The sequence below is a fragment of the Cyanistes caeruleus genome, chromosome 1 (genome assembly GCF_971803275.1).
Source record: "Cyanistes caeruleus chromosome 1, bCyaCae1.hap1.1, whole genome shotgun sequence".
Taxonomy (NCBI): Eukaryota; Metazoa; Chordata; class Aves; order Passeriformes; family Paridae; genus Cyanistes; species Cyanistes caeruleus.
The window spans coordinates 148,776,052-148,792,194 of record NC_141701.1 but is presented as its reverse complement, the minus strand read 5'-3'; the positions used below and the strand labels follow the sequence as shown (position 1 = coordinate 148,792,194).

Below are 16,143 nucleotides of genomic sequence, written 5' to 3'. Positions count from 1 at the left end.
ATTTCTCTTTTAATGTATTCAGGAAGCATAAATTTGCTGCACTCAGAGTAAAATGAAATTTTCATAGCTGTTTAGAACTAAGACTTTTTATTGTTTTTAATGAATTTCATTGGACTTTCAGTGATTTTTGTCTTCAGGGTGCTCTTGTCAGTGGAGAGAAAGATGCAGCAGTGGGGAAGCCTTGGCTTGCATTCCTCATACCCATCCTTCTCCTCTTGTGAACTTAGAGCTGTGATATTTTGGAATCTTGACTCATCCTGCAGGTATTTGTGCCTTGGCCCCTGTACAGGACTTTGTGTGAGCTTAGCTCTGGTTCAAGAGGAGGCATTAACACAGGTATTTGTGTTTTGGGTTGGGAGGGAGTTGAATTTACAGCCAACTTGAAACCCCTGCCCTGAAATTCTCCCTTAGGACCAGATTAAATCATTCTGCAGACTCAGCTGTGAGCTCGGTGTGATTTTAGTGGGGCTGGTCTGTGGCACTAAGGATAAAATCTAGCTCACTGCTGGAGCTTGGCAGGGTAAGATTCATGATCAAAGTTTGCAATTTGGGAAATATTTACGGGGCATTTAGCAGTTAGTGGAACTCTAACACTGTTCACCCTTTTTCTGTGATCAATGATTGGCAAGGTGGTATTTTATTTCCACTGGCAGAATATGAGATTGCTTGCTCTGCCTCTACTGTTACTGTCCCAAGAAGTCATTTAAGGGAATGAGGGTGCCTGAATAGTTGGGATCTAGAAAAAGAAGACAGGCCAGTATTTCTACAGTAAATAGAAAACTGAGAAAAAGGAGAGCAAGGTAACTAACAGAAAACTGGAGGAAAGATGGAGGAAAGCTTTTAAGGAATTCAATGTGATGTAAATGTCAGTTTAAAAAAAAGGAAATCACCTTTCAGGTGTCACACAAGCCCTTTTTAGGTTTTTTTTTTTTTTCCTTGGCAGTATAGGTTTTCTAGATAAAAATACTAAGATTTAATTTTCTGCTGTGGAAAAGAATTTAAAAGAAAAGGCTTATTGTTCATACAAGACTGGCAGACTAATGTTAGGGATTTTTTTTTTTTTTTTTACAAAGCAGTGGGGTTTTTAACCCATTAATGTTATTTCAGCCATGGTAAATACTTGTGTATAATTCTCTAAATAGCTGAGGGTTACTTTGTGCTCCTGTATACACGTGGAACAACTGTAGGTAAATACCTGTTGCCTACCTTTGGGTTAGGTACTGTGAGAGGAGGTTCCAGGCTCATGGCACTGTTCTGGAATTCAGGTTGGAAGGGACTTCTGGAGGTCCTTGTTCAAAGCAGGCCTAAGGATGCTCTGAGCATTCTCCAGTCAAATTTGGAGTATCTCCAAGGATGGAGATTTCACAGCCTGTCTGAAACCCTATTTGAGTGTTTGACCACAGTAATTCCTAATATTTAGGAGGAATTTATCTTGCTGCAGCTTGGATCCATTGCCTCTTCTACTGTTCCTTCTGTACCACCAGGAACCTCAGTCTGTGTTCTCTGTAACCTCAGTATCTGTATCTGCTTAAAATGTTGACCTAGATGTGCAAAGAGGTAATAAAATGCTTCTTTGTCCAGTGTTTCCCTCTCAGGCAGTTCTGTGTTTACTTAAATATCATTCATCTGCAAAGATCCTTCTCTTCCACAGTGTTTGTGGTGATTTTCAATTTAAAGCCAGCGCTTCATTCTATCCTCACACTTGGCCTTGGCTGCATTTATTTCCTGAAGATTCTGTGGCTATAGATTCCTCCTTAAAAAACAATAACAATTTTGTCATGCTCTCATCTAAGCCATTTTTTGGTTTAGTATAATCATCTGTTGGAAGTAGCTGCCCTATTGTGTATGCACAGCTTTTAAGATTTTTTAGAGTAAATAAAAATCCCACTTTCAACTAAGTCATACTACGTGTCAAAACCCCCTCAGAATTGTTAAGTCACTTCATTTGGAAGGGGTGTCCATCTTTTCCAGCAGTCTTTTGATAAAGATTTACCGTGCTGGTTCTTGAGACACTCTACCCAAGTTACTGAGTATTTCAGAAAAATCCAAACTGTTCAACTATCAACTTTTGTATTTGCCCAATGACATAGAAAAATTATTTTAGTATGAACAGTATATATTCATCCTCAGTCTTGATTTCAGCTGAAGTTTGGATTCAAAATTTAGATGACATTCTTTACCTCTGAAATTCTACTTCCTCTGCTTTAAAATTCATCAGTTCTTAATATCCCCCAGCAATTTTGCGTGGCACTTTGATACATTTTCTGTAAAACACACAGAATCTGAGTCTTTATAATTTCAGCAAGTATGAGAGTGCCTCTTATATAGTGTAGAGTGAATGTGAAGAAGCTTTGGGCAGAAGTGTTCCTGCTCTACAGAAAATTAGAGTGGGGACTTTAATGGTACAAAGTGATTATGGCCTCCTCCAGAAATGAGATGATGGTCCATAAACAGCTCAGTGTTCCAGAGCAAGAAGCTTAAATGAGGGGTTACTTCTAAATAAATTTAGATCTCACAACTTTTTCCTTTTTTTTTTTAATGGTGGTTGGTTGGTTGTTTTTTTTTCATTAACGTATAAATTTAAAATAGAATTTGAGGTCATGCTGTAAGGTGGTGTCTGTGGGGGCTTCATGTAGAGAAGGTTGGGTTTTGAGGGAATGGCAGCAAAGAAGACCTTGGTGCTTTGGGTTTGGGGGACATTTTCAACCCTTCTTCCCTTCTGTCTGTTCTTACTTGCTGAATCTGCCACTCACATCTTCCTTCTGAGGTTACAGAAAATAGCTGGGGAGACTAAGTAGGGAATTTTTTTGTGACAATAGTTCTGGGAGCCTTTTTTTGTTTGTTTTGTTTTAGCTTTTGTGGGTAGGATAATTTTCCTGCTGCTTGACTTGCCTAGGACACATAGGAAAACAATATTCTAGGTACTGCTTTTTGCCTATAAGACCCTGTGGTCTTATTTTACCACAGGATCTGCAGAGGTAAAATAACTTAATGCTTCATACAGTTTGCAGTTCTCACAGCCTCAAGAAGAATTTTAATAATAATTATTATTTTAGCCTTTAATCAGAATACTATGAATATTATTTTTCAATGCACAAGATTCAGAATAATTAGATACTAGGTATCCCTGTAGAAAATCTGCACCTCATTTTACAAATCCCTGTGAATCCTGTCTTCAAAGAAAAAAAAATAAATATAAAATTCTCTTTGTATCTCCCAATAAAATTCTGACATCTTTTTTTAGCTTCAGCTTTACATTTTGCAGTGCCCTTTGTTTCATTGCTCTAACAGCATCTAGTCCATAAGAAGCCAAGTCCAAGCTGCATCATGATGGCAGGTTGCTTATACTCTGTTAATTCTCTCAAATAAAACAATTTGTGTTAATTACTGCTTGGGTTTCTCACATTATTTGGGCAGACAGCTCTGTTACACTCAATAGCACATTTTCTGATTGTTTGTTTGTTTGGGGAGAGTATTAGTGTTTCCCTTCAGTGTTTTGCTTTAAGATTAACATATCATTAAGCTGCATAATAAGACACAGTCTTTATTCTTGTGCAGTAAAATGGCAGGGGAAGGCAAGGCATAGTCTTGCAGTTTAGTCAAGAGAAGTTAAAAAAAAAAAACAAAAAAAATCTCAAAGTAAATTAATCAGTGACTTGGGGCTCTGTGTTTTGGGATAGCAAGGCCCAAACTGAAGAATTTACAGTAAAACTCATGTTTGTGGAAGTGGATTATTTGTCTATTTTCGCCAAATGTTCCAAAACACGGACTTTTAGTACCAAATTAATCCATGCAGCCAGGTTTTGCATGATGTGGGGAAAGGTATTCTCTGATTTATAAGCACTATTTGGTATATTTTATAATAGATTGTGTTCTGTGTCTCTGGTATGGATTAATCGAGGTCTCTCTAATAACTGCAGTTTGGGAGATTAGCAGTTAAAGAATCTTTGCTTTTGGAGATGAGAAGTTAATCTTTGACAGTATTTTTTGACGTGTTACTGGAAATCATTCTGTGCTCGCTCTGCTGCTATTTCCAGCATTTGTTGTGGGGCTCATTTCAGCAAAACTGCTGTCAATGAAAGCCTCATGAAGCCAAAAAACCCCAGCAGCTCATCCATGTGTGTTGTATCCGTGGAGTTAAGCACTTCAATTAAATGGAACAGAGAATTGCATATGCAAAAAAACCTCTTTTTAGTGGGATGGTGCACCTCAAATCCTGTGTTCAGCTGTGGGTCCCTTGATACAAGAAAGACTTGGAGGGGCTGGAGTGTGTCCAGAAAAGGGAATGGAGCTGGGAATGGCTCTGGAGGAGCTTGGGGGCTCAGCCTGGAGAAAAGGAGGCTTGGGGGAGACCTTCTTTATGACTGCCTGAAAGGAGGGTGTAGCAAGGTTCAACCTGTTCTCCCAGGGATTGAGTGACAGGACCAAAAGAAATGACCTCAAGTTGCATCAGGGAGGGTTTAAACTGGATATTAGGAAAAATTTCTTCACCAGAAAGGTTATCAGGCGTTGAATAGGTTGCCTTGGTCAGTGGAGGATTTTAAAGGACATGTAGATGTGGCCCTTGGGACAGGGTTTAGTGCTGGGTTAATGGTTGGACTCGTTGATGTTGGAGGTTTTTTCCAACCTAAATGATTCTGTGGTTCAGTGATTCTGTGATGTGATGACCTGCTGCAGCCTCATCTGTTCCTTCATGAGTTTGGCTCCCTTTATAACCTAAGTTTAAACAGGAGTTGTATTAGGCAAAGGCAAACTGAAACCACACAACCTTTCTTTTTTATTTCATGCTTTGTAGAACTTTGCCTTTAAAACGTGTTTCCACATGGAACAGATGGTGGTTGCTCCTCTTCTGGGTTTTCATGAGTGGCATATTCTCTTCAGTTCCTGTATTGACTAGTACCAAAAAATGTAGGACACTGGGCTATCTACTAGCAGTGCTCCACTTAAAGTTCAATGAGGAAAAGCATTTAGAAATCCTGTGCTCTGAAGTGTTTCAGAAAAGCTGCTTCAGAAGTTCTTGACACACGTGGGGTTCTTTTTTCAGCGTGGAGCCTCGTGGTGCAGTCCTGGTAGCTGTCCATTCTTGTCTGCCACTGATAGTTGGTGGCTTCTCATTTCCTAAAACAAATGGTGTGTTGGGAGTGCGATTAATAGTTATTTTTACACCACTGTCCACAAAAAACTGGGTTCCTAATGTGCACTTAGGCCTTCCTTAAGAGGGGTTACAGCCACGTTGCTTAAAAAAAGGATCATCAGGTTGGAAGTTTCTCAGGTCTGACCTCTCACCACCACCTTCACAAGTGCCACTGGTTTTCCTTAGGATTCATCCACCCCACTCTCTTTTTGACTTCATGACCCACTTGTAGAGACCAATGTGCCAAACAGGCTGTTCATTGTTGTGGTTGCTTTAGCTGGGGTCTGAAATAAGACATCTCGTGATGGAAAGGTGATTGCTTATGTTGAAAACCTGATAGATGAACATGTCACCAGCGACACAGAACACGACAAATGTGCCTCCAGTCATTTCATTCATCACTACAAATGTGATTCTCTTCGTCTGCTTGGCATGGATATTTATGCAGAACAGATTTGAGCATTCCTGTGTCGAGTGATAGTGTAGATAGTGGTGGTAGAAACATTTGTTGTTACAAGAGCCTGTTTTAAGTTTGGGGACCTCCTCTGTCAGCTCTGTTGTGTGGTGACAGTGGTTACTGCTTGAGACGTGATGGGAACCCATTGGTGTCCCTCTGAGTTGTCATTATTGGCCTGGAACATTCTGTTTCTTCTTTTTTTTTTGCGCTCCTTGAACTCTTCAGGTCTCAATTTTTTAATGTTATAAACAGCTGAGCATACAAAGTAATGTTCAGAAATAGTGTGTTTAAAAAAAAAAAAATCAGCCTGGAACAATTATGAAACAATTTTTATCTTTTCTTCTAAGGATGTTTAATAGTGATTAAAGTGTTGGTTGCCAGTTAATATCCTACCTGTAAGGAAAACTGCAAGGAAATGCATAGGTGTTGTGTATATGTGTATTATACCAATGTGCACCACACTGTCCTTAAAAGTTCATTTAAAAACACTACAAAATTGCACAAATGTTGATTGTTGTTTTTAATCCTCTTTCACAGACATTTAATTTTATAATTAATTTTAAAAAATGCTTAACCAAGAGAGAAAAAAAAAATTTAAAAAACATTCACCAAACAAAAATAGTTGGATTTGGTGTGGTTAATTCCAGAAGGGGAGCTTTGGTCCCAGTGACAGCTTTCTTAGAAGCAGCTGGGCAGAACTGGCCAATGTTGGATTAGAGGGGACATGTACCCTGTCAGGAGGTGCTTTTGTGGGGACCTGAGCTGAATTCCAGATCACTTCTGTGTGCTGCTTTCCTTCTCTGGCGATTTTTAAACTCTGAACAATATAACCTGAAATTGTCTTGGTAGGAAAGTAAGATTCATCCCCTATGGATTAATATGCCCCTCTCAAAATGACTTCCATATTTCATCTGGATGTGAAGATTTGTTACAGCACTCAGGTTTTTAAATATCTGAGTTGTGCATTGGTGAGAAAGGATTGGTGTGAGCCACAGGCTATGGGAGATGTGGTTGGTAAAAGCTGTGATTGTGAAAGGAGGGGATCCTCCACAGGCAGGAAAATGCAGGGTCTGTCATAGGGGAGGGGATTTTGGTGTGGACAGTCCTTCACCTGTGGCAGGTGGCACCTCTTTAATCACAGACTCACAAAATGCTTCGAGTTGGAAAGGGCCTTGAAGCCCATCCAGCTCCACCTTTTGCCGTGGTTCCACTATCCCAGGCTGCTCCAAGCTCCATCCAGCCTGGCCTTGGACATTTCCAGGGATCCAGGAGCAGCCACAGCTTCTCTGGGCACCCTGTGCTGAGGTCTTACCACCCTCACAGGGAAGAATTTCTTCCTAAGATCCCATCTAACCCTGCCCTCTTCCAGTTTTAATCCATTTCCCCTTGTCCTGTCCCTCCATCCCTTGTCCCCAGTCCCTCTCCAGCTCTCCTGGATCCCCTTCAGGCCCTGGAAGGGGCTCTGAGCTCTCCCTGGAGCTTCTCCTCTCCAGGTGAGCACCCCCAGCTCTTTCAGCCTGGCTCTGAGCAGAGAGGCTCCAGCCCTTTGGAGCATCTTTGTGGCCTCCTCTGGACTCTGATTCCAGCCGGTCCTTGCCCTTCTTATGTTGTGGCTGTTGTTAAAACCCCAGGAGAGCTTTGGAAATGCTGGAGGAGACGGTCCATGGTCTGTGTTCAGACTCATGCACGTGTTGAAGAGTGGACTGAGGTGTGGAGAGGAGCAGTGATGAGGATCCAGGGCACATCAGTGACATTGGCATTTACTGTTTGAATGCTGCTGCCCTGGGCTGTGGGACATAAAACAATGTACCCTAATTCTGCTCACCCTCAGGATCATGTTCTTGTTGTGTGCTGGGGCACCCAGCAGCCCTGTGAAGGGTCTCTGTGACACTGTAATTAATATTTGAGTTTAATTTCTGGGGTTATCAAGATTGAGATTAAATGTTAGAAGTAACAAAACTGACAAATAAATGGTTTGAATGTCTGCAGCACCTGAAAGCTGCTGCAGCGGGCAGGTTTCATTAAAGCTCGTGTGTCCCAGCAGAGCTGGCTGTAAAATGAGCACAGCTGGGGTCAGCACAGCCACACTGCAGTGTGAGTTTTCCTTGGAAAACCTTACACATCCTCCCTGTGCCTTCACTGGAGTACCTGCCCTTAGCATTTACCCCGTGTTGGGTGAGTGCTGCAGGGATTCCAGCCACAAAAGGTGCTGGGGAAGGGATTTTTTGGCAATAGACACAGCAGCCTGTGATGTGCAGCACATCCTTCTCATATTCCAGCAGGCTTTGATGCAGGAAGGGCAGCTGAGAGAGATCCCTAAAGGCATCACAGCACACGGGACAAAAGTGGGAGATGGCTCAGAAAGGGTGGCTGAAATTTGGGACATTTATCAGAGGTTTGGAGAGAGAAACAGCAAAAACATTAAAATAGTGAGCTGCAGGGTGGCAAACTTCAGTAAGCTCTGAGAAGCTGGAGACATGACTCAGTTCCTTCAGATGCAAATCTGAAAGAAAAATAGGATTTAAGATGATGTAGCAGTTTAACAGAGTTTTTTTATTGTGAAGACGGGCACAGGCTGTGCCAGCTCAAATGAGGCACAGAAAATATAGTAGTTCACTAACTTGATAACTTTTTCCAGCACAAGAGGAAGGAAGGAAGCCTGCAAAAAGTCTGCCCTAGTTTCCAATAGGGATAGTTTGAGCAAGAATATTTTTGCTTCCCTGATATTTTTGGATGTTGTTTTTAAATTTTTTCTTAATTAATTTTTTATGTTCCCTGTCTTGTGCTTGCCAGAACATGCATCTGGCAGTGGCTGTGGAGAAGGCAAATCATTGGCAAAATACTTTAGTAATGAAAGGAAGACAAAGGAGATTTGGTTTGGTGCTTAGAGCAGGAAAAGGGAAGTCACCAACTTCTGATGCTAAAATATTGTATTAAATTTGGGGCAGGGAAGCTTGTATCAGTCTTTGGCTATGACTTTAATTGGGAGCAGATGGTAAATTAAATCACTGGGTGCCTGGTGGCTGGTGTGAAACTGTACAACTTCAGAACTGTGAGCTGTTACCTTTGACACCTTGGGAAGAGTAAATAAGCTTCTAAAAAAAAACCCCTAAGAACTAAAATAGTGCTTAGGCTGCCTTATTCATAATTTCCAATTTCAGTTTTCAGAAAGGAGCACAGAAACTTGAGAAATATTGCAAGAAACCAAGGAAGCCAATAATATCCAGCAGATTTTTCTTTTCAAAAATAAACCATGCCACAGAGACCGAACTTAATTCTGTAACGTGGTAACATGGAGAGGAAAGAGGAGTAGATTTCCACGAGCTGAAAAGAAGCTTTTTAAGAATAAACTAGAAAAATGTTGGTTTTGTATATAAGCTGCTGTGAAATGGGTGCAGAAATCTTTGCTGATGTATCAATAGTCAGGGCCTTTAGAGGGATGTGGCAGGAGGGAGTGTCCAGGTCTGGTCAGTCATTGATGACCTGGGTGATGAAGTGGAGCAGACTCTGAATCTGCAGGTACTGAAAAAGGAGCCATGCTGGGTGTTTACACTAAAAATAGAAAGGGACTGGTTGAACATAAAATATGCAATAAAAATAACAAATAAAATATAATGAACATAAAATGTATTTAGTATTATGAACATAAAATATAAAATAAATTAAAAAAACATAAATCGTGTGGTTTTCATATTACTTAATCAGATTATTTCAAGTTTTTGTGGAATAAATCGCTGCAAAAACTGAGAACAAGAAGACAGCTGGAAGCGATGCTAGACCTTAGAAAATCCTGAGGTATTTGTAGTAGTCAGATCTGACATGTAGCAATAAGGAAAAAAAAAGAGATACATGTCTGTTTACACATTCCAACGTGACAGCTGATTTCTAGGAATGGTGAAGTCGTCCTGCTGTACCCTGTTTTGGAAAGATTTCTCCTTCTCTGCGCTGCTGTGTGTAAAGCTTTGTCCTCTGGGTTTGGAGTTGAGAGCTTTCCAAGGAGCTGGGAGAGAACAGAGTAGAAAATCTGACCTGCAATAAAAGGCTGAACAAATGGAGAATTTCTTTTTATCCTGGGGGAGGGGTATCCTGATTTTTATTTATTTACATATCTGCCCCTGGTTTCTGTGGCTGATGTGACCACAGCATTTTACCAGTGAGTTTGCCAGTAGAAATCACAGCAGTGCTGATACTGGTGCAGATTTTCATGTAGAGAAGGTGTGTTGGTGTGGTTAACTCTGCAAGTAGTCCACATATAGTCACTTCTTTTCCCTTCTTCACACCTCTTGTTCCTATTCCATTATTAACCATTACATTTGTAGCTGAACACAAAGACTGAGGGTTTAAAAGCATCAGGTTCATTCATACCATAGGAAGCACCTTGAATCAGCAGTTCAGACAACCTGAAATAAACCACTTCAGCTGGTGCTTTAAGCAGTGCCCACTCTTCACTCCCTTTTCAGAAACCACCTTTTCTCTTAATCATATTAAAATGCTTTTGGCAGAATATTTTAAGGAGGTGCCTTAAAGCACCCTTGATTTGTGGTGCCCTTTACACATCCCCTGGTATTTCCATGAGTAGCTGCTGTTCCTCAGCCAAGCTCAGGCATTAGAGGCATCAGCTCCTTTGGATGAGGCTCTTGATACAGCAGTACAGCAATTTGCTGCTGTGCATCTTAAGATGTTGTAAAGTTATTTAGTGTAAACCCTGTAAAAGTTGTGGTGGATCTGTGCTGATCCCAGATGAAGAAACGGTGAGTCTGGGATCCAGGCAAATCCTGCCCTGCCAAAGTGCCATGGATGCATTTAAACAAATTGCAGATATCTTTGTGTGTGGTGTAGGAGTTTTACCCACAGTCAGTAATTGAGGAAGCGCCAGAATAACTGGAAAGGATGACAGGAAGGCTTTTTTACTCTATTTTAGGCTGTGAGGTTCAGGAAGAAGGAATTGAGGAAGCTGCTGGGAGGGGACACACACACAAATAACATTACAAAACACTGTGTTTAAATTTATGGTTGTTTGGTTGGGTTTTTTTCCCCTGCAACATATTGAGGTAAGCCTTTCAATGTTGTAATGGCCAAGAGACGGGAGAAGAAGGTTGATGCTTTTAGGTTGAGAAGGAGACTGAGGATGGAAGGGGCTGATGGTGCAGTCCAGAGGCTGGCATGGAGCGAGCAGACAGAGAAACTCAGCAGCTTTCAGAGAAAAAGGAGATGAATTAGAGTTGGAGATGACTCCTTCCACGTTTGGCTTCCTTGATCTGATGCTCTGGGTTCCCACGCTGCTGTGGCCAAGCTCAATCTTCTTTCAACCACATCTTCTCCATCTTCTTCCCCATCTCCCACAAGTGCTGTTGCTGCTTCTTCCCAGCTCCACAGGAGTGAAAGTGCCTGATGAGTAACCTTGAAACCTGTGACTAAAGATCTTGGGACATTCCAGATTTTCTGGCCGTAGCGGTGTTGCAAAGTTTGTTTGTACCTTTTAGATTTGGATTATCTGCTCTCTGTCTTGATGAATAATGTTCAGTGTGTTTGTTCAGCTGCAAGAATTTGTTAATCTTTCCTTCAGTTTTCTCCCAGAAAAAAAAAAAAAAATAATAATCTCACAGTGGAGAAGTTTAGCAAAGATTGGATTGCGAGAGCTTTCTGTGCCCTTTTTTTTTTTGTTTTCTGGAAGAGTACATTTGTAGTGGTAGCTGGAGGAGTAGAGAACTGAATGTGCAGGATTAAGTTTGAGGCCCCAGCTTCCTGTGTAAGGGGAGAGGAGCTCACGAAGCTGAGGCAGCAGCCAAAAGGAAAAGGGTAATGGACAAACACAGGCTGTGTGGATCAGGGCAGCTGCTCCTGGGGGGGATGTCCTGCTCTGGGACACGGGGGCCTTTGGGACAGTCACTGTCAGAGCCAGGCTGAGCTGGCTGAGGGAGCTCCTCATGGGTTTAGCACCTCAAAAGGAGTTTATTTCTGAGAGGGTTTAGGTGCAAGAGCTCCTTATGGATTTTTGTATTTAAGACTGTGGCAGAGAAGGAGGAAAACAGAAGTTTGTGGGGAAAAAAGTAACGCAGGAAATTCACGGGTCTTTAGTGGAAGACACCACAGGTTTGTAGGAGCTTTTTCCTAGACACTGCAAAACGGAGCAGCTTCACAGTGCTGATTCCAAACCTTGCTTGGAATTCACTTCCCTTTGAAAGCTGGGTTAGAAATGTGTTTGTGACGGGGTATTTCCACAATCTGTGATCTGGGAACAGATCAGCAAACTGTGTTTGTAGATGATTCTCTGCAGAACAGGCATGAGAGAATGTCTCTGATTCCCCTGTCTTGCACCTTAAATCTCCTTTTCTTTGGAGAACACAAAGAGCCTCCTAGAAGTCCAACCCAGAGTGAAATCTTTGAATGAAGATTACTTAATTCTAAAAACTGTGATAAATTAGGTGAAGAAGAAAACTTTGTTTCCTACTGTTTTGCTGTAGTAATGAGCAGAGTATCCCAACTCATGTGGAGCATGGTACCTTAATGAGAAACCAGAATTTATTTTGAAAGGGTATGGTGAGGGTGATGGTTGGCTGAAATTTGTAGTTACAAAAATAACTCTTTTGCCATTTCTTCTCTCCCATTTGGCTCATCCTTCCACCAGGCAGTGCATGCAAATCCTAGAATCATTCAGGCTGGAAAAAACCTCTTAGAGCATTGAACCCAGCCATTAGTCCCGCTCTGTGCTGAGGCTGCCCCGGTGGCCCAGCCCTACACGGTGAGAGCAAAGTTGGTGCTGGTTATATTTGTCCTTTGTGCTGCAGATTGTAGCCCGTGTGCTCTTTCTCAGAGGACACCTTGTCCAGTTCCTCCGAGTGCCGTGAACTTGCTGCTGGCTTCCTGGAGGAGCTGCTGGAGGCCTCCAGGGAGCTGAGCCCCGGTGGTGCTGCCGCGCCAGACGCCAACACTTAAAAACACTTCTCCCGTAGCTGCACAGTGGGACTCATGCTTTCTGATTCCTGAAACATCTGGAATGTTTGCTGTGATGCACAGTTTGTTTATTTTTGTACGAGCTCGGGAGCCTGAGGCCTCAGAGCCCTCGGCCTGCGGAGTGAGGCCTGGAACAAGTGGCACGGGATCGATGCGGCTGCTGTTCTTAGAAGGACTCTGCTCTTCCTAGAAGTTTGCATCCTTTCAACAGGCGCTTGTTTCCCTCCCTCTCCTCCCTTACATCATTTTTGCAGCTGTTTTTTTCTTGTGGGTTTGGGTTTTATTTACATCTTCCGTTAGTAACGTGGACTGTAGATGCCTCCTTGAAATCGGGATTCTCTTCTGTGTAAAAGAAACCAAAACAATTCATTTGTGAATGGCTGAAAAAAATCTGCCCCACTTCAGATTGTAACACTGAGTTACGGAACAAAATGTCTTACACTCCTTATTGTGGATACGGTAAGGGATTATCTTTTTTAATGACACTTACAAAGCTTTACAGAATTGTTTCAGAATTGGGCTGATAAATGGTGAAATATTTTGTTGCAGCTTAATTATGGAGAACAGGAGCTTATGGTTTACCCTTATTTAAATATGTACATGAATCTTTTCAAAGTAATAGGGCAAATATAGTACTGTTTCTGGAGGCTTAAAAAGAAGATTTGTGCTCTAATATTAAATTTTTAATGTATTATTCATGAGGAAAGCCAAGCTGAAAGCTTTTTTTCTTCCCCTCGGTGGAAATGAGCTTGAAGAATACATTATCTGTATAGAAAAAGGAAAAAATGTAAAGGATTCTAGCTCTTGCTAATATTGGTGTGGTGCATGCAAGTACTGCTGGAATTTCCTCAGGGAAAAGAAAACAAAATTTGGTTGAAAATAAGCTGATAGGATCATCGAGTAATTCATACAACATTGCTGGAATTCAATTCCTAAAATAAGTCAGGGTAATTCCAGTTAGAATGTGCTTTTTAGAATGATGGAGTGATTGTTTATTGAAGTTGCTTTAAACTCTATGTCTAAGAATTATTGCCTCTGGTTTGGATACAGGGCTGGGCTGCATTTTTTGTTACTCATGCCACTTTCGAGCTGGCTTTGGCAGATACTGTGTGTATGTGCACACCATGTATTCCTGTAGATCTGTGTGTACTTTTTGGGTTGTTAAGGCAGCAGAAACGTGTGTGAGCTTTGGAATTTGGAGAAACTCTAAAGTATTATGTAATACACTGCATCTTTTCAGTATGGAATATTTTATACCCAGTGCAAACTGATGCTTGTAATTATATTTCCTGCTGTGGTATAACTATAAACAAGAAGTGTAAGCCAAGTGACATTATTTTTTGTGTTCTTTTTCCTTTGTACTTTCTCATTCCTAGATCATGCTTGGTTTAGTTGCCTGAGATGACTCCAGGAAAAAAAAAAACAAAATAAGTTCCATGTTTAAGCAGCTCTAGAGATATATTTTCCATTGCCTTTCTAGAATCTTACACAACAATTAGTTTTTGGAAAAGAATAATATCAGTAATTAGTAATATCCAAAGACCACAATTATATCTTATGGAAGGCAGAACTTAAATTGTTACTTAAATTCTAAGACCTCATGTAGCAGGATTTCCTAGACATGGTTAATGTCATTTCTAGACATTGGACAAAGCAGGAATATTTGCTCTGTGTAGTAAGGGAATAAAGTTAGGATGTAACAAGCTAAATACTTCTCTAGAACCTGCTATTAAATTTTATGAGCATCTCTCAATTTTTAATATATATTCAGCCCCAAGGTCCTGCTGAAAGGCTGTGTCTGTGCCTTACCTGAGAATAAAACTGAAGCAGAGAACGTTCTGTAGTTGGTTTTTACACTGGGTTTAAAAAATTATGGACAAGGAACTGTTGCACAAAAACTTGGAAGCTGCTTGTGGAAAAAATGGAGATTTGGAGTGGAGCAGAAAAGTGGATCAGGCTCACTTTATATTTGAACTGGTTTTCATGGGTGGGGCTGACCTTATTCCCTGTGCTTTGCAGGACATACATCTTATGAAGAAGTACAATGCAGTGTTGTCTTTTTGCCACTTGATCCAGAGTTTACGAAGCATCAACTCTACTTTCCCAGCTGTCACTTGGAACAGTTAATACCTTCTGGCATTACTTGGAACTTTTGAATTGTCTTTCCTTTTGATGGGAGTGTCTAAAACTTGGGGTTGCAAGAGAAAATACCTGTTTGATACATACTTGGAGCACATTCCTTAATATTTGTTGTGAAACTTTCAGTGACATAAATTACAAACTAATACAGGAGTACTATAAGCAAAAGAACAGGAGGAATGTCTCAGATTTATAGAAATTGTGATTTATTAATATTAACCCTGAATACAATAATCTTTGGGATTGAAGAGAAGATGTAAGATAGCGGTGGGAAACTTAAAACCTGTGGCCAGAGAGCAGGTACAAACATCCCAGAGTGTTGTAATCACCTGGTGCTGTTATCAGGTGGTGGTGGAAGCAAGTTTTGACATGTGGCTTGTCACAGGTGTTTGGAAATTGTGCTCATCCTTCATTAAAGGCTGGGCTGAAACAGCCTCCTCAGTGCTTGGGCTCAGCTGTAGGTGTGCACCAGCTGATTAAATAAGGCCTTTCAACAATTGAATTTCCTAAAATGAGAGAGGAAAAAAACCCCAAATTTTCAGATAATGTGTTTGCTTAAGTGCTCAGTGTCCAAGGCATCCTCTGCCTGAGAAAACTTTCCACTTTCACCTCTGGGCGAAAGGAGGAAGGAAGAGTGTTAAAAAAAAAACTGCTGTGAAAGCCCATCCAGAAGCTTTGTGTAAGCTCTTTCCCTTGGGAATCGTGTTGTGTTCTTTCAGCTGCTACACAAAATACTTGAAGCAAACAATCTTCCATTAAGCGTTCTGCCATCAGAATTTTCTGTGTGGTGGCATTTTTCTCTCAGCACCTCATGGAGAACTGCCAGGATTCCTCAGGAATCCTGGAAGCAGCACCTGAGAGGTGCAGCAAACTGTGCTGTGTGCCCAGAGTTCCCTGCTCAGCCCTGCTGAAGAACCTCACCTTAAGCCCTAGTCCTGTGTTTTGTTTTCCTCATGAACAACGTGTTGCATTTGTGTTTTGGGATGTGCAGGTCAGCAGTGTGGAGCAGTGAGGAAATAGTAGCACTGGGCACAGAAGCAGAAGGATGAAATGAAGGGGTTCTTTTACAGCATTTTTAGGATAAGCAAGTTTTGCTGGGCTGTTCCTGGCCTTGGCCAGCTCCAGTGACTTACAGGAAGGACTGAAGCAGTGGTGTAGGGGGTGGTGATCTTTCCCTTAACTGTAAATGTTTGCAGTATAAACAGCTGAGCTGTTCATCAGGGGTTCCCAGGGGAGAGAAGAAAAGCTATATTGGCATTTTCAGGGTGGGTTCTGGTGTAGACAAATCAGATGCATTGTGTCCTGCAAGTGCTTATCAGCTTGACTTTGTGAGCTCTGCTGTGGTCAGCTGGGCTGGTGGCCGAGCTGCCTGGAGGATGAGGAGAATATTCACAGAAACTGCTTGGAAGCTATAAAGATGTAGCTAAAACAAGAAAACAAACCACTTTTTTTCACTGTT

At 41.4% G+C, this 16,143-nt stretch overlaps 1 protein-coding gene across 10 annotated transcripts in view; it reads left to right on the top strand.

Moving 5' to 3' along the window:
- Nucleotides 1-16,143, top strand: part of CTDSPL (CTD small phosphatase like) — a 77,529-nt gene that overhangs the window by 15,619 nt on the left and 45,767 nt on the right. For 3 of the 10 annotated variants that reach the window (XM_086866641.1, XM_086866626.1, XM_023922002.2), the window contains exon 1: nt 8,844-13,004. The exons of the other annotated variants lie outside the window; for them this stretch is intronic. In XM_086866641.1, coding sequence (XP_086722767.1) covers nt 12,977-13,004 — 28 coding nt within the window. In that variant the 5' untranslated portion in view covers nt 8,844-12,976. Of the gene's footprint in view, nt 1-8,843; nt 13,005-16,143 lie in introns of those variants that run through there. 10 annotated transcript variants of the gene reach the window in all.